A 25,333-nucleotide genomic window follows, 5' to 3' on the forward strand; every position below is an offset into this window, starting at 1 on the left:
GTTAGGTTTGGTTAGGTTAGGCAAGCATAGTTAAAAAAAGGGGGTTGGAAACACTGACAGGGGGGTTACATCATCAAACGTATGCAGCATCTGGTTCACGTAGCAAAAGCAATGGCAGTTGTGCATTGGTGAGATATTTATCTTAAGAATACATGATTTCCCGGTCAAATAGATTCCACGATGAAAGAAAATACCTCGACGAACTTTGGAAACCTTAGAGAAACTCATTTCCGTAACTAGTTTCTTCTGTAAAAATGAAGAAATGTGTCTCCGATATAACGAACTGTTACCACTTCAAGTAGTGTGGTACTGTAGAGAAAAGTTATGAAACTTGATTTATGAATGTCCCCTTATTCAGTTTAATACCCAAATCTAGTATAGCCACTACTGTTTTGACAGATAATCTGAAAGGAAAAAAATGTTTCATGGATCAGATGATTCTGGCCCTCTGTGTGAACATATCAGGAACTTTTATTGTAAAACTTTTATTTTATTTTGCAGAAACTGTTTAGTTTTCGGAAACTATGGGCTTTTACAGGTCCAGGATTTTTAATGAGCATAGCTTATTTAGATCCTGGGAATATAGAGTCTGATTTGCAGTCTGGTACTGTAGCAAGTTACAAGGTAAGCATGTTTATATTTTTCTCAGTGTGTGTGTATGTAGATATATTTATATCTAGGAATAAAAAAAATATTTTTTGGAATTGCAATAAAATATTAAAGTATCCCACTTAAGATTTTGTTTTTACTTATTAACTATTGAACAAGTTATTGTTCAAAACAACTTAATGTTTGTGTTGTTTTGTTTGTTAAGTATTTGAGCTTCATTCTAACCCAAAATTATGCATAAATGTTTTATATATTAGAAGTAGAAGTTTGAGGTTTTGATTTAACAAATAATGTAGTAGTAGTAGTAGTAGCCATGAGGGCACATTTAGGGCATGTGGGGGTAGAGCCCCCTCCTTTCTCGATCTCGGCCACTTTGGAAGTGATGTGATTAGCACCATGCTCTGGCCACCTTTACCCTGCAGGGTTGCCCCCAGGTACCCACTGATTTGAGGCTGGGTGAGTCCCAGAGCCACTTTATGCAGCGACAAGGCTGGAAAAATTCCATTAGATCACCCACACTGGGAATCGAACCCGGGTCTCCTGCAAAGTAGTAGTAATAGATAATTAACATTAGTAGCAGTAATTGTCCTAAATTTATGTGAGGAGAAGTTGTTCCCAAAGATGATGTCATTGACCAAGATTCTTTCTTTATTCTTGGGCTCGTTCACTTCAAGCCACACATCCAAGCTATTTAATGATGTAAAATGAAATCATAGATTTGATTAAATGTACTGGTTCATCAGTGGTAAGGATGGAATATCCATGAATTGGTTGATATCCACATCTAAATTTGCTAGTTCCATCCTTAGTTCCACTATACACTCAGTACACATATGATAAATATTTACTGGTAAATTAATGTTTACATACACTAATATGTTACTTGTATGTTTTTTCATTTTAGCTGCTGTGGGTGTTGATGTGGGCAACCATCCTAGGCTTGGTAATGCAGAGGTTATCTGCAAGATTGGGTGTTGTAACAGGATTGCATCTAGCTGAAATGTGTTACAGACAATACAAGAAAGTTCCACGGCTAATTCTATGGATCATGGTGGAAATAGCTATTATTGGGTCTGACATGCAAGAAGTAATTGGCACTTCAATCGCATTATATTTGTTATCAAACAAAGGGTAAGTTTAATTCAGTTCAATTAGTATTAGTATAATTTGAAAATCATATCATATAATATGGTTATTTAAATACCTAATTCAGTTAATATTCAGTTGTTGTGGCTTTAGAAATAAACTAATATTGATAGACTATTGATCATCACTAATTCGAACTGCATATATGGTCAACTTTGCTGAGATTTTCCCAGATCACTTGAGGCGAATGTTTCAATGGTACCTTTAGCAAAAGCCATGGGCACTTCCTCTCATCTGTGACCATTTCTCTCCATTATTGTTACTTCTTCCCCTTCATGCTGTCAGGCATTGGGGTCCTTCAACCATCTACTAAAACTCTTCTTATCTTGTGCCATTCTCGTAACTTCCATTAGTGTCTTCCCTCTTTTAGTAACCATCTTTGACAAAAAAAAAAAAAAAAAAAAAAAAAAAAAAAGTGACAGGCGTCGAAATTTTAATAGTCACATTTATTTCCTAGAAACTCTGGCTGACCTCCGCACAGCATGCTACGGTGCCAGAGATTGCAGGTTTGAATCTCGGCCTGGGCATTGGTGTTCTTTGTGAGTGTTCACTCATCCTTATCTTCACGATTAGCCAAAAGTAGTACAAATGCAAAGTAAAATAAACCAATCTTAGGAACTCTGAATTTTTGTCTGCAATTTTAGTAAACAAAGTTCCATTAAAATTACCTCTTTCATTAGATTTCTATGACATATGCTAGCGAAAAGTTTTCGATTTCTTGATCACGTTGGCACTATCCATCATACGAGCTGCCAGCCACCACTGCTTTTAACTATTTCTTTAACCAGGTTATTCCACCATTTTGATATTTTCTTTTGATCATCTACGGTTGTTAAGCCACAAACTTCTGTAGCTGTCTTAATCAATACTCTTTTTAGAATATTCCATCTTTCTTCTAATTCTTCTTTGTCTTGGTTCTGGATACTTAGCTCTCTCTCTCTTTTGTTCAACTCTTCCTTCACTTGCCTTTTAAATTCCTTTTGCTTACATTCTGTCCTTAGTTATCCTATTTTAATTCTTGTGTACTTTATTTTTTCTATTTTTTCCTGAAATCTTGTTTTCATTACTAGTAATTTATGCTCGGTGTTTAGTTCTGCACTTCTGTACACTCTGATATCTTGTATTGCATACCTTGTATTTTCTGTGTAAGTGAAATAATCTATTGCACTTCATGCTCTTCTCCTTTCTGCTACAAATGTTATTTTATGTATTGTTTTATGTGGAAAAAATGTATTTTCTATAAGTAAATTATTGTCTATACAATATTCAATCATTCTCTCTCCATTGCTATTTTTCACTGTTTCTGCTGTATGCTTTCCCATACACTCGTCCCCCTTCTCTGATTCATTTCCAATTCTGGCATTCCAGTCTCCCATGATGATCACATGTCTCCCAAAGTCCTTAGCGTTATTTATAGTATCCTGTAGGTTGACGTAGAAAATATCTTTTTCACATTCATTTGCATCCTCTGTAGGTGCATAGATCTGAATAAATGATATCTTCTCCTCCATTTCCATATATACTCTTAATATTCTTGATGTAATTGGTTCCCAATTTACTATTTTCTCCGTACATTCTTCTTCAAATATTATACTTACACCTTCTTTTGCTCTTGCTTTCTTATCTACTCCAGAGTATTAAGGTATATCCCTTATTCATCAGCATTTCTCCTGATCCTTTCCTTTTGATCTCACTTATGCCTGAGATTTTAATCTTGTATTTTTCCATTTCTTCTATTATCTCACATTCTTTTCCTGTCAGAGAGGTTATATTCCATGTTCCAATAATCATTTTCCTTTTCTTGCTTTGTCGTTTTCATTTGATCTGCCCAGCATCTACCTTTTGTCTTCTCTGAATAAAATGAATTTCGATGCCTATGTGAGTCTAGCCGAATGAAGGGGCTGCCTTCTTATGGCTTTCCGGCCTGCCAGTTTGGAGGGTTTACTCCCTCGCAGTGTCACAGCCATTCTGTTGCTCCAACTCCGCCTATGACTGTCTGGTTCGAGACTCCTTTGGACCAATGTCCCATCGACTCTAGGCCAGTTCTGAAGAGGCTGCCCCTCTTCAGGAATTTTTATCGACTTCCCAATCTAGATCCACAGTGTTTAGCGAAAACAGAGTCACCTCGAGAAGGATGTGTTCATGAAACACGCACTGCGGTCTTGGCAAGGGAGAGGTTATATGTTCACTTCACCTTACCCTGGGTTGCCCCTCAACCCCTCTCTCCATTTGTTCTCATATTTCTGGTTAACCTAATGATGCAAATTAGTGACATTACAAAATTAACCAAACAACTGACCTGCAGTTTCAAAACTTTGCAATGTGACCAAAATTTTAGCAGCACTTTGTGGTGGTTTGACTTTTTGTTTTAAGTCCACTTTATGCACAGGTACTAATCGAGATTAGACCTACAGTTTAGAGTGGATCCAAATACCTCCACCAGGTATTAAACCTGGGATCCCTTGATTACAAGGCAAGGGCAGGGAGGTCAACTTATGGTGGTGTAGTGTGTGTGTGTGCATGTGTGTGTGTTTGTTAGTTGTTTGTTTGTTTTTTTGAAGATGCACAGTAAACACCAAGGAAAACCATACTGCATGACATACTTGAAAAGAAGGAATCTCCAAATTCCAAAACAAGAATCATGTAAAATATATATACTTATTGTAAGGTAAAGGAAAGCCATGATTATCTTGTTGGTGTGCATAAATTTTAATATCGTTTATCAGCACTGTGAATTATGTTTCTGAACCATCCCTTGTATGTAGACAAAGACTATTTTAAATTTAGTGTCTTGAGTTTTTGACAATAAAGTTTCATGTGTACTTTTATTTATTTCAACAGGATCCCACTGTGGGGTGGCGTTCTGATAACTGTGGTAGATACTTTTACTTTCCTGTTGTTGGATAAATATGGACTGAGGAAGCTGGAATTTTTCTTTGGTTTTCTCATAACTGTTATGGCCATTTCTTTTGGATATGAGGTGAGTGACAGAAGACATATGACCAGTGGCATTCATGATTTATATGCTAGATCAGTAAAAGTGTTCACTTTAAGAGAGACTGGATCAGTCCCTGTAATAATTAATAAATACTAATTTGAGGAACCATGAATTGCATTGAAAATTGTTCTTTGCATTCAAGAACCCCTTTTTATTAGGGCTGAACCAACACCACTTTGAACCGATGCCCATACAGGTTCTACCGATACCAACACTGTTGCTTTTAATAACTAAAAGTTGTTCAAAATATTGGTTAATATTAGTGTATAAGTATTCCACTCCCAATTATATGCATCAATTTTATAAGAGTTTTTCTTTATAAATATTCAAGAATAGCATCAGAATATTAAAATACATGTTATGTAATCACAAAACAGTGGCGACTCGTGACTTTTTCGGAGTGTAGGAAGAAATTATCGTAATCTGAAAAAGGTTTGAAAAATGCATTCAGTTACATTCACATGTATCACTTGTACTACCCTTTGCATTTAGAATGTTAGCTGGAGGCCTATGCTCAAGGTAGGGCAAGGGGCCCTTGCTCCTCACTTTGAACTATGAAATATTTAAATGTGAACCTATAAAAACCGATGAAATTATCGTCAACGATATTTCAGATTTTTCAAGAATTTAGATTTTCTTCTCCCTCCCTGTCATCGAGTGGATTCACGATAACAAAAAGTGTTGCTAAATCTTCGAAATTTTGCTAAATGTTTCTAAATTGTGCTAGGATTTATTACTAATTACTTTTTTTTCTGTTAATTGTAATTCTGCATCTACTTTTCTAGAGTATTGAACTTGCGTTACTTATTTTTAACAGTTATGTAATAGTATAAATTTTTCTCCTAAATTGTTTAAAATTGTACAAAAAACAACATGAGTTCAACATAGAAATTAAAAAGGTTTGAGAAAATTGTTTACCTCAAAATTTCCACCGATTTCCTACCACAAAATCTCCTGACGAACTAAATCGGGCAGGATGAAGAAAATATAGATGATCGTGGCATGATTGTAAAAAAGCTTGCCGCTGGATCGGCATACTCCCTTTCGTTTGAAACATGTCCGCTGGTGAAGTAGAAATAAGATTTGGACATAACATTATTTCTATTTTCTGAAAACATATTCCATTGAATTAGGGACTGGCGTTTGCAGATTTTACCATTGTCATAAGCAGGGTGCTAAGAGCCAACAAATATCAAACTGTGCTTGGTTTAGTACAATTTTGCTGGGATTGGCAACGCTGATTGAGGAATAACTTGCTGGTTCCTCAGTCCTCGCCGATCTTCACAACCTCGCTGCCCCTTCCACCCCTCACCCATCTGCCTGTAGGATGACAGCTGTGGTTCCTCAGAGAGAAGCAGAAAGCCTGTGGCCATCACCTTTCGGCTGCTGCTGGTGTGTGCGAAAGCAGTCAACTCTTGACAGTAGCTAATCTAGTCAATTGTACGTACCTTGTGCTCACAATTTTATAACACGCATTAAACTCCTAAAAAGTAGAGAACTCGAAATAAGTACAAATGAACTGTAGGAAGTTCTTCACTTCCTACATGGAGGAATCGCCCCTGTTACAAAATCCAGTTTTTCACAAAATACTGGTTCAAAATAAAAATAAAACTTCGAATTTTGCATAACTTTCAGGATAATTAGACTCCACAAAAGTGTTACATGGCTCTTTTGCAAACTCTGTGAAAGACCACAATGCCGGCAAAGTATCACTAAATAAATTCCAACCAATACTTTCCGATATCGATACATCGATTGGCTCAGATCTAATTTTTATAGATATTGTGAACTTATTATTCATTAATTAGTGACATAAATTAAAATATGAGTGCTTCAGTAATTTGTTCTGGTCTATAGTGGTCTTCTTTTATAAGTATTTTCTGAGTGAAATAGTTGGTATTTCACACCATGTGCCAAAATCACAGCACTTACCATGTTTTGTCCTCTGAATTTTCAGAGTGACTTGATCCTTCAGGAATGGAAAGAAAAACTTGAGTCGTTGAAGTGTTAAAACATGGTTAAAATAGTTGAAAAGAATTGAAAAATATAAACACTTGATGTCTTGATCATCCCCTGCAGCGATCAGTCATTCGTTGCACCTAAATTGGCAGATTGCTACAGGGAAATGATCCTGACATCAAACTTTTTATTACTTTTTTATCTATTTTAACCCTTCCATGACTTACTTTCCTTCCATCCCTTTAGAAGGACTGAACCCAGTCCGAAAATTCAGATGACAAAGCAAGGTGTTTGTTGTTATTTTATCTCGTTTTTAATATTTTCTAAGTGATTTCTGTTCATTTCAGTATGGAGTTGTAAAACCTGACCAAGGTGAAGTATTAAAGGGCATGTTTCTCCCTTGGTGTGAAAACTGTGATAGTTCGGCTCTGTTGCAGGCTGTGGGGATTGTAGGGGCTGTTATTATGCCCCACAATCTGTATCTTCATTCTGCCTTAGTTAAGGTGAGTTATTTCTAACATTTACAGATTTTTTGTACACAAGCAGAAGTGATTGTTTTGTCATTTTATAGTAAGCATATTTGTAATATAGCTACAGCACTTATGCCTTCCCATAAGCCTTTTTTTCTTGTGCATACGTATTGCTTGCATGTAGATTTTCTCTAATTTACTATTGTTGTAAGCAGTGCTTTTTTCTGGGAAGGAAAGATTCCGGTGCCCTTCAAGTTTATTTGTTATTGTTATTGTGTTTATCGTAAGAACTACTCAAAATATTGTGATATGTTCATAAACAATCGTTCTTCCATTTAGTTACACACACACACATTTCATTCATCAAAATGAGATGCTATTTTTTTTATTCTCGTGTATAAAAAGGTGCTTGTATGGTGTACCATTGCGTACTGTCAGAAAAAAGCCCTGGTTTCAAGCACTTAAACACGTTTGTTGATGTAATGTTTCAGGAGAGCACACACTGCCTTTATCTGAGAGGAGAAGCACATGATTAAAGAGAGGAAAGTTATAATGAGTGTAATGGCAGACATAAATTTAAATTCATTGCATAATAATATTGTACAAAATCAAATAACGAGAGTAGCAGTATAGGCTGACGATGGAGTTATCTTTCTCACAAGTGTGGTAAGCCACCACCCTTTGAATTTCAATACTACAGAAGAGACCAAGAAACTTTGTAGAAAGGAGGATGAATTTGATTTACATGATGATAATTGGGAGCTGGAATTAAAATGTGATAAGATTTTCATTTGAAAAATGGTTGCACATTTCACAGTTAATTCAGTTGTTAGGTTCCAGCAGTGGCGTAGCAGCTACCCCCGCAAATCTCGGCAATGCAGGGGTGCCCTGAGGTGTAGGGGGCCCACAATGTTTTCTCTCTGTGCTCCTGATTTTTTATAATTCCATAAATTCAACAGTGTGTGTCACTTATTTAAAAAATGGATTTACAAAACAGAAATCTGCTTCCCAGTAACATAGTGATGATATCTGTGATAATAAGCAGTGGTGTATTATCTCAACCAGAGGGGCCCGAGTAACTTGGCGAATGGGTCTTCTCCGAAATGCAGAATTAATTCACTTGCTCGCAGATGGCAATCAATAGGAAAATTCTCTCATCTCATACCTTTATAGCTACGCAGTTTGTCATAAACGTAGTATAGTGTAGTGTAGTACAGCTATGAATCTAGTAGAAAGATTCAGTTGCTCCAACCAGTCTTATTGCTACACAATACCTAAACAAACAAACTTGAGAATTTATGACCTTTTTTTTTTATACCAGTAATATTAGTTTTACACATGATATTTAAAATGTAACTTCTCACCAAATACGTGGGTTGGAAATTTAATAGTGGCAACTATTTATTCTCAAATGATACAAAAGAGATACCTGTGTGAAACTTTCACGGCCCTTCAATGTAGTTACCAGCATTGTGTACAACCGTTGCCAGCAATATGGAAGTCATAGTATTTTGGTAGCAGTGCATGTTTTGTTGTTGGTTTGAATGGAGCGGTCTATTGCCTGAAGAATCTCTGGAACAGTTTGGAAGCTTCATCTTAGGCATCAAATCAAAGTCACAGGGGCTGGTAGAGCATCTGCCAGCCCCATCGAGCTGACAAATCAACCACAGGTTGCACTACATGCACCCACGCATTGTCCTGCAAAATGAAGATGGGATTCAGCAGAAAGTGTCCCCTCTTCTTTCACAACGCAGGTCGCAGGCCATGTTCTAAAAATGAACAGTAATAGAACTGTGCATTGACGGTCTGTCCTGGAGGTACGGCTTGAATCACCAGAACTTTCACATTCTGACTAGACAACTTTAGACCGCCAACTCCAACGATACTCTATTCCTCTCGTCACTGCGCATGCACCTATTGTTGGAAGGAAGAGTCCATTTACTGGGAGGTAGCTTAGGTATCAAACTAACATGTGGTATAAGTGAGAAGCATCGGTTCCGTTTCATGGCATATATTCAGCAGTGTTGCCAATATTAAATTTCCAACCCACGTATTTACAAGGGAGTCCCAAGCCTCAATATGAAATTGAATATGATCTGAAATAAATTTCCCACATTGTCCACACCTGTTGACATTTTACTTCAAAGGGGCCCTAAAACTCAGGAGGTGGAGCCCAGGGGCAATTATCCCTTTACCCTTAAGTCCAGTAACCTGCATTCTGCCACACAGGATATACAATGTATACTGCGCTCGAAGTGGTTGATTGAGTTGGTGTTTTAAGTTCACTTTATGCAAAGTAAGGCTAATTGAGACTGGACCTACAGTTTAAAGTGGGATCCGAACCACCATGTGTCTCCACCGGGTATCGAACCCGGGACCCCTTGATTGCAAGGCAATGATGCTACCATTATGCCATTGGGGAGGCCCTTGAAGTAGAAATTCCTACAAACTTGCTTGTTCGTTTTAGGGAATAGAAGGAAGGATCCTTATATGGATCAACGAGAAGACAATGCAATAGGTGGAGGAGGATGCTTATGCAAATTATCCTAGCTGGGGAGATGCTTTATGCTTTTTTTCTTACCTGGTGGATAGCATCCCCCTGCATACCTTACACTCCCCCCACCCACTCACACACAAGAGCGTTTATTATTCTGTAAACAATTTCCCCAAGACAGTATTTTTTGATTCTTAATTCTTAAAATATGTTTTGAGCAAAAAATACCAAGGATCATGAACAAAATATTTGGCTGTGTGAAACCTCCCCCCTCCTCCAAAAAAGAATCCTGGCTGTGCCACTACGTTGAAATATGAGAAAATATTCCTGATTTCTTCTTCCAGTTATTTATCAGAGATTCAGACCATACCGTTTTAGTTTTGAGAAGCCACTACACTGATTATAGCCTATGTCAATGACAAAAAATATGAAGGCAGAGTATTTGGGGTAAAAGTTTATTTATTTTACAACCAGGGATGGAAAGGGGGGGGGGGGGGGGCTAGCTACCTATTGTGCATCCATCCCACTCTGGCATCATCTCGATATTTTTTTTTTCACTAAAGGGGCCCCCAAGAATTTACTTGCAGAGGCTCCCAGAGAACTGTGCTATGCCACTGGGTTCCAGCAATGACGAGATTCATTGTACAACTGTCTCTTTTTGTTTTTGTTACATTGATCAAATTACAAATAAATGTCTGATGAAAGGAGAGGTGTTCTCCCAAAATGTTAACATCATATAATGTTTGTAACAATTGTACAATAAGAAGAAAATTACTTATTGTAACAAGTGAATCAGTAGGCACTGGAAGGTGAAACGAAAGAACAATTAAACAAACCTCTTAGTAGTGTTGTGTGGTATACATGTGAGCAGATCATTTCTGCAAGTGCATTACATAAGCAAAATAATAACCATGAGAATTCCATTTTTTTCTTTTAAAAAGAGCTAATAGAATCATTTATTCCAACGGCTAACTGTTTTAAGACTGAGTTATTTCTTAAGAAATAGTTCTATTTACTCATTTATTAAAATATGCATAACTTCAGTAGAAATTCAGTACATGTACTGTTTGCCAATGCACTTCTAACAATGAAAGTACTATTGCGAATACATCACACATTAAGCTAACAGTATAACTAAAATTAAATTTCAGTGTGAGAAATTATCTGAAATAATAATTATCATCATTCTTTATTGAGCATATCTAATAATAATAATAATAAATTAAAAGGTGAGGTTTCTATGGCTACGAGGGAAAATGATGGCTATTGTAAAATAAATCTTAATCAGTATTGCACTATGTATTAACTGCTCTGGAAAGAAATAAAGATTCTGGAAAACAGGGAAAATACATTTCCAGTTCATGTGGGAACCCTGTAAATGCCAGAAAAGTATCAGCTGGTATCGTTAAATAGAACCCAACTGATACTTTCCGATACGAAAACATGGGCATAGCTATCTGCTCACCCATAATTTGCTTTACATACCTAAGAAACTCAATATTGTAAGTATCAATTTGTATATTTTTGTGAAGATAATAGTGACCAATACTTGCATTACAGATAATTTTCTAGTTGATGTGTATCTGCAATTCTAAGATATTTTACATTGTGTGTCACGAGAATTTAAATTGTTTCTCTCAAAATGAAATTATTGTCTGTCTTTTCAGTCTCGCGATATTGACAGAAGGAAGGCTTCAGCCGTGAGAGAAGCTAACAAGTATTTCTTCATTGAAGCAGTTGTAGCATTATTGGTTGCTTTTATAATTAATGTTTTTGTGGTGTCCGTATTTGCTCATGGATTATACCAAAAGACAAATCTAGATGTTGTAAGTGTCTTAATGTATTTATTTATCTATTTTCTTTCTGTTTAATGATATGTAGAATTAGTTATACAGTGCGTTCTGCTTAGAGGGATCAAGTGTGAATGCTCACTGCTTAAAAACAGAAAGGTACAGAAACTCTTTGAGCTTGTACATCAATAGTGAATACACATGCTTGCGCATGTCTGCTAATATGTAATGCAGGAACAAGCTTGACACTATTCAGTAGACAAACAGATACTCGATTCTACAGAATGTTTGACAGGAGCTTGATGTCTGCAGGGCAACTCAAGGTGCACACATCAAGTTGCAGTGACCATTTTTCTATACTCAGAGAGTTTCTACATCAAGGTACATAAAAAGGTGTGTTAATAAACCATTATTTACACTTCAAATTATCAATTATTTCTCTATCCCTCTAAGCGGAACATGCTGTATAAGAATTATACAGTGACCATAAGGAAAAGAACCTTCTCCCAACTTTCTGCACACCTTTCCTTCTATCGGTTCAACTCGGGCCATAAGGAAGCATGCTCCACTCTACCCCTCCCCTCCATGCGGGAGTATGATGGAGGATCTTTTGCCTGTGGTTCCACTATAGGATTGACTGATATTAGGCATATTGGTGTTTCATTTGTTTGGTAAAATTGGTGATCCAATATTTCTGTAAATAGCATGTAATTTAGTGCATGGTTTTGCCCACTTTTTATTGTTCTTATGCGTGAAAGGTATATTCCATGTATCCTAGTTTGGTGAGTTACTTCTCATAAGGCAAAACCTCTTGGTTATTTCCAGACCAGGATTTATACATACAGGGTGATTCAAAAGTCGTGCAACATAGGACAACTTCGTTATTTGTGCAGATACTGAAAAAACGATAGAGGGCATACATTTCCTCTAAAAAAATATAGTTCTGATATTTCATTGCTTACCTACTAAAAAGAGTATATCCTATACATTGATTTCCCTTTAAAATTGAATATCAGTCAGTTTTGACCCTAAATTTCAGCCATTTCATTAGATGTGGTGAAAATGATACGGAACATAAAATGTAGCCTGAAATGTACTGAAAACAATGTTTTTTACCCCAGATTTCTATAATTTTTCTTAGCTGAGTTATCATAATTATAGCAACTGTCTGCATAGGCCAAAAATGTTGCAAGTCATGAAACAAAGATGGCCGCCATTTTCAAACAAAGTCTAGTTTTAGAAAAATAATGCCTGTTTTGAACTACCCTTGTACAGGGGTTACAACGACAAGCAAATGAAAAATTTTAAAAATGGTCGAGCGACCAGTGCTGGACCATTTGGTACGGATTGACCGTGAAATTTTAGGCAATTTCCAAAAAACGTAACATTTTCGATAGAAGGAATAAAAAAAACAAAAATTTTATTTTCTGTACAGAAAGAGCATGTCTTTGCAATGATTTGCAACATCAAAAGTTTTTGGTTCCACCATACCCACATGATGAAAATTCAGATTTTCATAACCTAGCTTTCCCATGACAAAAATTAGGCTACAATTCCATTATTAGTCTTTTTATAGTCATTTGTAAAACTTTTTGAGTGCTGATGTATTTTTTTTTTTTTGCAATCCTCATTATTTCATTGAACTTTGTGTAAAATTTCAAAGAGATCTGATGATTGGTTAAGGGGAAAAGAAATAAAATGTAAGCAAGGGTATCTTGTGTCGAGTGTCTCAAGAGTGACAGACAACACTGATTTAATGACATTTCAAAGTGCTGTAAAATGAAAACCATTTGAGATAGAGTGAAAAAAGTTAAGGGGGTTTCTTTCAACCATAAAGGAAAGGTGTATACCAAATTTCATCGAAATCGGAGTTGGTGGGTGTCAAAATCTTAGTTTTTGCATTGATTTGATGTGGAATGACCCATAGTTCAATTGTTACAATTGTTTAGGGATTGGTTTCATAACCTCCCTGAAAAGTTTCTTGATCAGAAGTCTTCCTTCTTGCTCGCACAAAGTACAGTAAATTGAAATGGGTAGAAAGCAAGGTGTTCAAACATTATTTTGGTTACCCAATTTACCGGACATGAACCCAATAGAAAATCTATGGCACATAATGACATGGCACATAATGACATGGCACATAATGACAATGCGTCTCCTGAACAAGAACTTCTGTAATCGACGGGAGCTCATTGAGGCACTTGTTAATATTTGGTACCAAGAAATTGACTCTGAAACATGTTCCCATTTAGTTCCTAGCATGCCTCGTCGACTTGAAGCATTACGAAAAGCAAAAGGTGGACATACGAAATACTGACTTCGGGCAAAGAGGTGAAATCGTCCATTATTGTACTGCAATTAGGTTTGGCGATACTGTGTGAGCATGAAGGAAGACTTCTGATGAATAAACCTTTCAGCGAGGTTATGAAACCAATCCCTAAACAAATGTAACAATTGAACTATACATCAGGCCAAACAAAGGTAACTAAACAATAGTGGAAGGCAATAAGGGCCATAAAGCTTAACAATTTAATCAACTAAGGGCTTTCTTTGTTGATTTCTTCATTATTACCTTTATTGTTAGAGTAAGTAAAATATCAGAAAATGTTAAAATTATGTACAGTATGTACAACTGCCAAAATAATTACAATAAAAATGAAACATACTGCTTGAAGGAAAATATTAGATTATCACTAGAGGGGATATTTTTTTTTGCAGCGGAGAGTATTTCCTACTTAGATTAGGAATGTTCAGTGATAAATCTCTTGCCTCAAAAATGTATATACCGGCAAATGAGGTAAATATACAGGGTCATCCGTTTGGGATGTCAGAAAAGTATAACACTGTAGCTTTTATGTTAATGTATATGTATCGATGCAATTTGCGGTAATGTACATGGCAAAGATGGGAGTTTGCAACAATGGCTTCCGCGAGACAACGCAGCAGTAGTCCATAGTGCAATCAGCAGATGGCATGTATAGAGGCGGTACGCGCGCGCTCAGTGTTCAGTGTTGATACAGAGTGGAGTGAAGATGGTCGTTACACCACAACAACGCGCTCAGTGTGCCGTGTGGTATGCCAAATTTTCGAGTGTGACATAAACTCCCGACTCTCCTACACATGTCGGTACCGTTTACAACCAATAAATGTTCATAGTTTCTGGTTAATAGCGTTTTACTTTTCTGACATCCCAAACGGATGACCCTGTATATATATTTTTTAAACATTTGCTGATATTTCTTTGTTTTTTTCAGCATAATCTATGCGTGAATGTAAGCAACCCACATGCTGATATTTTTCCAGTAAGTAATTTAATTTTTTTATTCAGATACTTATTGTTGTAGTGATCTACTTTTATGTGTGTGTGCTTTATATACAGTCACACATGCTTCTGGGTTGTAACAGCCCCATAGACTGTCAGTGGTACAACCTTGTGTTAAACATGTCCCCTTTAGAAACACACACTAGCCGTGCTGCAAGAAATCAGAATTTTATTTTTTTCTGGGAGTGTTCTCTCTATCTTTCCCATCATTTTCAATTTACCTCTTCTGGTTCTCTTTCCTTACTTGTCCCCTCCCCTGGTTTTTTTTTTGGGGGGGGGGGTGGGAAGGAAATAGCAAACACCATGCAAAATATAGTTGATGATTTTCAGACCAATACTACTTAGTTAAAGGGGAAAGCTGGTGTCATTCAGATTTCTTACAGGTCAGAATAGAAGATAAAAAAAGTGTACATGACAAAGTGCTATTTTAGCCAGAATTGCCTTTTAAAGTGTATGGGTGGAACAGATGATTTGGTTTATATTACTTCACTGTCTGCCACACTGGCTAATCGCATATGATGAAATTCATGAAGGAAAACAAGAAATATCCATGCCCAGGCTGGATTCAAACTCAAGACCTCTGGTGATGTAGCAGACTGTGCTAAGCACTCTAACATGGAGGTCGGTGAGAGATGGTAAGGGTAGATTGAGGGATGATGGGTAGATATTGTTAGAAGTATATTGATCTGTGTAAAATGTTGACATATACAATACAATGTGGGTGTAGAAACCTCACAGAATCTCCTGTAAACTTGAAGTGCAGGAACTCCTAAGCACATAATGTTTGAGAAGCTCCTGAAAGTTGAGCTTCTATGAATGCATGGACATAGGCAAGAAGCCATCAGCGGAAAGTAAGAACTGTAAGAATTGCGTGCGCTTTGTGGATGCACATTTGACAGCAGAATTATAGAGCTCGTCATTGCACGAGGGACAGTTGGAAGAAAAGTTTCCTTATTCTGCCATCTACAGCGAGTTTTATTCTGGCGAAAGAACATGATGTGAGCAGAAAGAGGCATCATTACAGTATTTTTACACATAGTTCCCAGCAACATCCAGGTAGTTGTTGTACCGCTTCACAAGTTTCAAGAAACCCTGTTTGTAAAACTGCGTGTCCTGTTTACAGATGAAGTTACGTACAGCAGCTTGCACTTCTGCTGTTGTGGTGAAACGCTTCCCCCCGAGTGCCTGCTTCAGAACAGGGAAAAAGTGGAAGTCACTGCAAGGTCAGGACTGTGGGTCATGTGGTTCAGCCACTCTCAACCGAATGTGGCAAGATGGTTGACCTTTGTTGCTGCTGTGTGGGGTGTCACATTGTCGGGTCGGGTCTCTTTCTTTGAATGGTTATAAATTTTCGCACCGGAAGTCCCATGTACCCATTCGTAGCGAACAATGCCTAACACTTCATCCTTTGTTCATGATTGCAACACATCACTGTTGTCCATGCTTGCTGGGCACACGCTTCTTAACTCTTCGTGTCATCAACACAGCAGTAGGCAAGCACCTTCTGCAAGGAAAAGGTTGTGTGTCGGACAACAAAAGAAAGATGATGCCCATGTAACCACAACACATTACCAACCTAATAACATCTCCACGTTATCTGGGAATACCCATACAGGATTTTTTCCCCGACTATCCCTTCTATGTGTTATTGATTAATTAATTTGCTTTATTTTACTTCTCTTTTTGTGCCACTCTTGGCTAATTTGCGAAGATGGGGATGAGTCATGATGTGATGAAATTGATGAATGGACACTGACAAACATCCATGCCCAGGCCAGGATTTGAACTCGCAACCCCTGGCATCATAGCATGATGTGCTAACCACTGCGAAACAGGGGATGGCCCCTTGTATATTTGTAGTGTAATATAGTTAGTAAAATACTGCATGCATGTGTGTGTCTTCCCATCCATGCATAATACAAGAACTAAGCAATTTTTGGAAGTATAGGGTCTGGCAATATATATCTACCACTTTCAAAGGTTGGTATTCCCTACGGCCTTGCAGTAGGGATGAAACTGAGCATGCTAGGTAAGAGCACAAGGGATGCCATTTCTGTAGCAATGGACCCCTGAACACCCTCTTTTGTTTTAGAGGGGTATTTTAAGAGCAATGTGTGGTAGCTGCACAGCACGCACTGGCTACCTGCGATTTCTTTCTCTGAGGGTACCTCAAGAGTCAAGTTTTTGAACATGTATCCCTAACTTAGAGACCCTGAAGAGAAGAATTTGGGAAGATGTCAGGCCAATTCCACCCGCAATGCTGGTGTCTGGGTGTCTATAATGGATAATTTTGTTCGTCGACTCAGTGAGTGTACAACATGGAATGGTGGCTATCTACTTGATGTGATTTTCAAAAAATAAAACAAAGTGAACAGTGGTGTGTTATTGTTTTCCAAATGGCATTATGTTATCTATCAATTACCACTATCTTGCTTTACATTAGCTGTTTTATGTTACTATAGGAAATATATTCAAATAGTAGATATATATATATTGCCAGACCCTTTTTTTTGGGAACAGGGTGTAATGTAACCAGGTAGTCAAATTTTGTGGGACTTACTGGAAACTGAGTGGAGTGGAAAGATTAAGATATGATTGTGTTATTAAGCCCAGGAAGTATGTTTGTACTCGCGGCCATTATTTTGGCTTTTTCCGAGCACTTGCTTGAAGTATCAGCGAAACGGTGTAACAGATGCATCAATTATTGAGAAACTGTCATTGGTACTGTGACTGAAATTAAATGAAATATTCACACATTCCTTATTTTCAATTACTTCAGTGCTTAAGCATATTTATTTGTTCTTTCATCGATGGATTCAGTGCTGAATCCATTGGAGTTCACCTCTTCTACCACACATAGTTTCTGATGAACGTGAAGGATTTTAGGAATTGTGGGTAATTGCAGTCTGCTTATAATTAGTTTTTTAAAAGGTTATAGTTTTTTGTGTTCAATCTATCATGCATTTCTTCAGTTTGGATCTATTTCTGTTAACAAAGTTTACAATAACTTGAGGAGGACAGACAAAACAATAGAAAAGACACACGTGATGTAAATATTGCTTCTGAAGAGTGGTCATAGCCTCTGCAGGTTGATAAACTCCAATGCTTTTGCTTGCATTTATGCGACCTGCAGCTCTAGTTATGGAGCAGAAACTCCGGGGAACACTTGCTGTGGGATAGGATGCGAAACTAACACATCCTGATTTTCACCACCATTTTGAAAAAAATATTTTGTTGAAAAGAACGTAAGTGATGCAACAGATGTCAAAGTGATGCTTTCATCACAAAAACGTAATGGAATTATGAATGTGCTGTGTGTGTATAATTTTAAATGCAAATGTTCATGTTACCATTCTTGTTCATCATTATGGTGGAATAGTGACATAAAATAACTAATCAGAAACAAACAAAAATCTATTTTGTTTATTTTATAAGTACATTCTTTAGAGCAACAACTCTATACTTTTTTTTTTCTTTACAGAACACTACGGATTTGGTTGATGCAGACATATATAAAGGTGGTGTGTTTCTTGGGTGTCAGTTTGGCATTGTTGCCATGTATATATGGGCAATTGGGATTCTTGCTGCAGGACAGTCAAGCACAATGACTGGAACATATGCTGGACAATTTGCCATGGAGGTATGTTTTCTATCCTTAAGAATATATCTTCAACATTTAGGTATGCATTAAGAAATATTGACAGAACCAAGTAAGAATTATATTGACTTTTCAGGCATCCAGAATTTTAGGAATAATTGAATTACTGCATATAAATTTCATTGAAAAATGCAGGCTTGAGCAGGACTCGAACCTTAGTCTCTGGAATATTGTGCCATTTCCCTACCAACTGAGCTACCGTGCCAGCCCTGATTTTGTCAGATTTTTGCTCATTCTGTTTATAACAATTCCAAGCAGGTAAATATGACACGCATATACACAAATCAAATGCTATGTTTTTCCATTAAAGTACAATCTTTTCATTTAACACTTTCCGGTCTGACGGTTTTCATGCGTCTTTTAAAAAATCCAGAAAAATACCCTATTAATGGTATCACAATTTTTTATATATCAAATGAAAGCTTAGATTTTGTTCTAATAGATAATTCAATTAGATGTCCACAACATCGTGAATACCACTCATTTTCTTGCAATAAGCAACAGACATGACAGCTGCAACATAGCGTCAATCAGCATAAACACACACTGTGCACGTTATCAAAAAAACAAGGAAATAACAGTAAGCCTTTACCAAACCAGCATAAGTTGCTCTCTGGTGGCGAAAAATAGAACTATCTCCAAGTGTGTGCAACGATAATTGCATAAGGTTTGGGCAAATAAATTTAAATGCAACGGAAATATGGCGATCGTATCCTAGCTAATTGGCTACCGGAATGGGTGTTTTACTCTGCTCGCATCACATCCGATTCCCAACCGGAAAGTGTTAAATATCTTCTTATGCTGCATGTTACTTAGATCAAGCTCTTATCTATTGATGTCCAGAAATACAATAGAAATCACAAGGAAGAAATGGAACCGTAAAAAGAAGGTAAAAGGTTTAAAAGGATAAATCTCAATCTCAAAAAAGAATTGCAATAAAAGTCGGACGGGCTGTGTTCAGGGTGGTAAAACTTGGAAGTAATTATGTCTGATATCGTAGCTGTTTGCACTGCTGCCAGGTACAATAGAGCTTCCTTTGGTTGGAATTAGTACCACAACACTTTTTTCCTTTTCTTCTTCTTCTTCTTCTTCTTCTTCTTCTATCTAACCTAACCTAACCTAACCTCACACTAATGACATCATGTCACGTCAGCCAATCGGATTGCTCAAAACTGTTGTGGCATCAATCACTACCACTTGCTTTAGGTCTTATTTTCATTTTGTAATATTGAAGTACATGTGTATAATTTCATTCATTCATTGTAAAAAAGTGTGCACAGCTACTGACGTCAGCCATTGCAACACCACCAGAGGATGGGCATGCCCCCAGTCAGACACTTTGCCCCCCTCCCAACTGATGTTAATGAAATATCAAATATTATTTCATTTCTAATAGTATGGCGTATTCTGTATAACATCACTTTTCCTTCTTATAATAATACCAACTTGACTGACAAAAAATATTTTTGTTTTAGTATATATATTAGGGATGGGACGATATGAAATTTTGGCCGATACCGATATAGTACCGATATAAAATTTACCGATACCGATAACCGATATTCTACCGATCCGATATAAAATTAGAAATGGTCCTGGAAGAACCTGAAAGGTTCATTGACCTCCTTAAAAAATGTGTATTTCAAAGTGACTGCAGTGCAAGAGAAATAGTGTATTTAGACATTTACTTTTTAAAAAAGTAGGGCATGGAGATTATCCATAAAAATTACATCAATGGCAGAATTTTGCACTAAACTATCAGATATTTATTGATATATCGGATCGGTAAAATAATCGGTAATTTTACTGATAAACCGATACACCGATATGCCTATATCGGCCGATACCGATAGAGTACCGATTAATCGGTCCCATCCCTAATATATATATACTAAATGGAGAAGGAGGCAGTAAACAATTACCACATTAAAGGAAAAAGTTTGATATTTCGTAGCCTCGGCCACATTTTCAATGGAGAAGAAAGCGGTTCACAGAATGATGAAGAGTAGGAGCATAGAATACTAACTGTAGCGTTGGTACAATGTTGCCAGAGAAAAACGATAGGAAACAAATATAAGGTACTTTCACCAGTGTTTACTGCATAGGGTGGGTGGTTTTGGGGAAGAAGGGAAAAGGTTATTGGTTGGCTAGGTTAAGTCCGGGGGGTATAGTGGCGTGCATGCCTGATATATAGGCCCTTTCCCATCGCCTGCAGAAAGACATGTCTGAAGGGGGGGGGGGGGGTAAAAGATGGATTATGGTAACATGAAAACAGTTATTGAAGGTGGTGTTATGGCTATTGGTGTGGGTGGCAACTGTGAAATCAGAGTTTTGGGTGGAGGAATGGTGATTATTGATTCTCAGATTCAAGGGGGTGGAGGTTTCGCCCAGGTAGAAGTTGCCGCAAATTTGGCAGATGAGGGTGTAAATCAGGTTGGATGAGTGGCAGGTGCCCTTGGGGTGAAGGGTGAACTCAGGTGAGACTGTGGGGATCAGGAGGGTGGGGGAGGTGATGGGTATATGGCAGGTCTTGCACCTGGGTTTGTTGCACCTGTGAGCTGGGGGAGTGGTGTGGAAGGGGTGGGAGTGTTTTGGACCAATATGTTCTTGAGGTTGGGGGAGGGGGGGCGATGGAAGATGACACTAGGTTTATCCCGAAAGATGTTCCTGGTGTCGGGGTCACTGTGCAGGATGGGGAGGAGGGAGTGGAGGGTATGTCTGATTTTCGTGATGTGGGGGTGGTGTTGGGTGATCAGAGCAGGGGGATTGGTTTTGGGTTGTTTGGTGCGGTTGTGGGAGGTGGTTCTTGTGATCTGTTTGTTGATGAGGGTGGAGGGGTAGCCACGGTTGGTTAGAGCTTGCTGCAAGTGTAGGTTGTAGTTTTGGCAGGATGAGGGGGGCGAGTTGAGGCATTGTCCTCTGAGAGCTAGAGAAAAAGGGATGGCTTTTTTGGTGTGGTAGGGATGTGAGCTGGAGTAGTGGAGATACTGGAGGTGGTTGGTTGGTTTGATGTGTATGGAAGTTTCCAAGTGGTCTCCTGCAATGTGGATGTCCACATCTAGGAAGGTCACTTGGTCTTTGGAGTGGAACCAGGTAAATTTGAGGGTAGTGAAGTTGTTCAATTGGTTTAGGAATGTAATGAGGGAGGGTTCGCCATGTGTCCAGAGGAGAAAAATATCATCTATAAATCTTAGCCAGAGGAGTGGTTTCAGTTGTTGGGGGTCAAGGAATTCCTGTTCCAGCCTGCCCATGAACAGGTTGGCATAAGAGGGGGCCATACACGGGTACCCATAGTTGTGCAGCGTATCTGCAGGTAATAATGTTGGTTACCAAAGCAGAAGTTGTTGCAGGTAAGTACAAGTTTGGCTAGTTGTATCAGGAAGTGGGTGCTGGGATTGTGGGGTTTGGGTCAGCTGTTAAGGAAGGATTCCGTGGCATGGAGGCCATGGGCATGGGGAATATTGGTGTAGAGGGAGGTGACATCAACTGTAGTGAGGATGGTGTTTGGTGGTAGAGGTGGTAAGTTGTGGATGATGTCAAGGAAATTGTTGGTGTCACGGAGATAGGAGGGCAGGGCTTGGACGAGGGGTTGGAGGTGAGAGTCTAGAAAGGCTGACATGCGTTCAGTGGGTGAATTGTAGCTGGACACAATGGGTCTCCTGGGATTATTTGGTTTGTGAATTTTCGGGAGGAGGTAGAAAGTGGGGGTGCGGGGGTTGTCAGGTATAAGTGAGGAGATTGTGGAGTTGGATAGGCCTTCAGGGGGTCCTCGGGAGAGGACAAAATCGCAGGTTTTATCCAGGTGTGTGGTGGATGAATCAACGGTGGTGGGCTTGTAGGTGGATGAATCGGAGAGTTGGAGGGAGATTTCTGCCACGTAGTCAGAGGAGTTCATGACTACTGTGGTGGACCCTTTGTCGGCAGGGAGGATTTTGATGTCCGGGTTGTTGCAGAGGGATCGGAGGGCTTGGTGCTGGGCTGGAGTTAGGTTGTGGTGGGAAGAGGAGTTTTGGAGGTATGAACTGTTGGAAACATTGTTGACAACTAGGTGATGTATCTTTCAAGGGGGTGGTTGTTGGGAAGGACAGGGGGATTGTGGGGGGAGGGGGCAGAATTGGAGGAGACTGGGATGTATGTCTGAGGGATTAGCATTGGAGGGGGGATTCTTGGCCCAAAAATATGTCCACCTGAGTCTGTGGGCGAAAGTTTGGATGTCAAGTAATAGCTGGATTAACCTAAGTTTTAATCAGTTTTAAGAACTGGAAAAATGCATTAAATGTGGATGGTCTTAAAACATCATGACAATTCTGAGGCCCACAAAACATCATCTGTAGTACGGACAAATTATTCTAATAGTGGATCGTCAGTGGGTTATTAGTGAAAGACATTCAAAAGGTTGTTCAAGAAAACCAACATTACATGTCAGTTGTTGTGGATGCATCGTGGTATCTTACTATTCAGGGACTTGCTATTCGAAGTGATGATGAGGTTGAGGCAAGCCTTAACAGAGGGAATTTCTTGGAACTCTTGAAGTTAATTTCAAAATGACGTGATATTATTCGGAAATGTATTGAACTCGAACCTTAAGATGCAAATTATACTCACAATTGGATTCAAAACAAATTAATCTGCATAATCTCCACACTTAAACTCAGCCCAATAAGCCAGGAAGTGGAAGAGGCGAAAGTATTCGCATTGATGTCAGATGAAACAAAAAACATTGCAAGGAAGGAACGGGTGTCATTGTCTGATATTGTATCACAGGCAGGCAAAAGAATGCTTTTTTAGGATTTTCCACTCTCCAATCATTAGGGCTCGATCTTTGTATATATCAAAGGACTTATTTCGAAGAACTCAATAGATGCCTTTAATTGTGTAGCACAAACATACATTGGACTGGTAGAGTGAGAGGTGCACCAGGGTCAGAATATTTCTTCAATTATGATAACTGTAACCTTTTTCAGATTTTTATTCCTGTCACATCATTGCCCTGAAAGGTGAAATGCAGATTTTGCCCAAAACTCTTCAGCATCACAAAGATGGAACAAAAGTTGTCCACTTAATGGATTTCTTTGATTTCTTACGAAAGTTGTTACAAAAAAGTGGTCATTTGCTTTAAACCTTAAATGCCAGGATGTGACATTTATGTCACATTTGGTTTTTTCAACTTTTTGAGCATACTGCGACTCAGACAATTTTCAGAGATACATATTTTGAGTGCTACACAAGCTTTGAAGCATCCTATTAGTAATTAGTAAAGTTCACAATTTGATTCTGTACATATTCTTGTGGGCAAGAGTGGAGGCGTATTTCCTTCGAAAAAAATTACTGCTGAAATTATATTTTTTCTCTGAAAGTATCAGAAACAAGTTTGCAATTCTTGCCACAAGAATAAAACACATATCAAGTAATATGCAGGTTCCGTTTTAAACCAAAAGGTTCCGGTGTTGCCTACGTGGGGGCCTGATGAAATTCAAATTTTGTAAAAATATAGTTTTATTTAACTTATGTCTTCTTCTACTTGATAAATGAAAATTAACTTTATTCGACCATAGGTGTATAGTCTAGTTTGTACTGACTAAAACAAGATATAATTTTTAACTCTAGGATTCATAGTGTCAGAGATAACAATTTTTGGAATTTTGAATTTCTCATTCAAGAAGCACTGCTTTTATATTAAACAATATTTTTGTAAGAAAGTATAATCAGTAAGTGCGCAAATCTTGCTATGAGAATGAAATACATATCGGGCAATACTCAGGAACTGTTTTGAACCCTCATCCTGACGTTGCCTACGTGGCAGTCCGATAAAACTAAAATTTTGTAAAAAAATAAGATTTTTTTTTCGTCTTCTTCTATTTGGTGAGTGAATTTTTTTTAAACAATAGGCATGTAGCATAGACTGTACTGAAAGAAACGAGCTATAATTTCTAATTTTAGCGTTCGTAGTTACGGAGATATAGATTTTTATTTCAAGCCTTGCGCAATTTTCAACTTCTCGCTGAAAACGCTCCCGGTGTTTGAGGGTTTACCTTTAACTGTGCCCTAGTGTCTTGCAATGACAAGTTGAAATTTTGACACACATTAGAGGAAGGTCTGATTATGTAGCATGTGCAACTTCGCTTGGATATCAACTTGTCCCTTTTGTGCTACACCATTTAAAAAATCTGCCATTTTCAGTGATTTTTCAATTTCTTGCATAATCAGCCACATATAATATGGATTGGGCTTTGTAAACAAGATGAGGGTATTTTGATACAATATGCATGTTCCTTGGTTGGAGATTTTTGGTGTGTAAACATCACTGGGCTGTGATCAATAGTTCCAAAGTTATTCAGTCCCGAAGTTTGCACTGAGGCTCATTTCTCAGATTTGGGTTACATTTTCTGTTGCATACCACCTTCTAGAACTATTCCTCAGAGGAACCCAATATTTGCAATACAAGCCTTCCAGACATGATTGAACCATCATGCTAAATTTCATCCAAATCCAAACCATGACCTGGAAACTTTTCTGAAATTGATCGATTTGACATGGAATGATCCATCTACAGTGCGTTCATTTCGATCTGCATCCGAGAGATCGGGAGAAGCGTGGCGGGCGGCGCTGACGGAGATGCCGACATTTGCGGCCTGTAATGCCCGCTTATTTTTATAGACATATGCAGACATTTATATAAATATTGAAAAACGATCACTAACCTGTGTTATAACACGCAAAAGTTCTTCTGTAATTCATCCAAGTTCTGCTCTTATATGCACAAATAAATACGCTTTAGAAACGATGTTAAGAGCCACAGATAATAAAACATTTTAATCATAGTTTTGACCAGTAACGTCCTGCTTAAGTTTATATCCTTGAAAGAGTTTTGTGCCGATGGGGATCGT

The 25,333-nt window shown here is 38.0% G+C and overlaps 1 protein-coding gene across 3 annotated transcripts in view; it reads left to right on the forward strand.

Annotated features, from left to right (window-relative positions):
- Positions 1–25,333, forward strand: part of Mvl (solute carrier family member malvolio) — a 132,650-nt gene that overhangs the window by 83,624 nt on the left and 23,693 nt on the right. For all 3 annotated transcript variants that reach the window (XM_083135366.1, XM_083135365.1, XM_083135367.1), the window contains 7 exons: positions 502–624; positions 1,514–1,740; positions 4,597–4,735; positions 7,060–7,215; positions 11,344–11,502; positions 14,721–14,768; positions 18,270–18,428. In XM_083135366.1, coding sequence (XP_082991492.1) covers positions 502–624; positions 1,514–1,740; positions 4,597–4,735; positions 7,060–7,215; positions 11,344–11,502; positions 14,721–14,768; positions 18,270–18,428 — 1,011 coding nt within the window. The remainder of the gene's footprint in view (positions 1–501; positions 625–1,513; positions 1,741–4,596; positions 4,736–7,059; positions 7,216–11,343; positions 11,503–14,720; positions 14,769–18,269; positions 18,429–25,333) is intronic.

The sequence above is a fragment of the Lepisma saccharinum genome, chromosome 14 (assembly GCF_977018435.1).
Source record: "Lepisma saccharinum chromosome 14, izLepSacc3.1, whole genome shotgun sequence".
Classification (NCBI taxonomy): Eukaryota; Metazoa; Arthropoda; class Insecta; order Zygentoma; family Lepismatidae; genus Lepisma; species Lepisma saccharinum.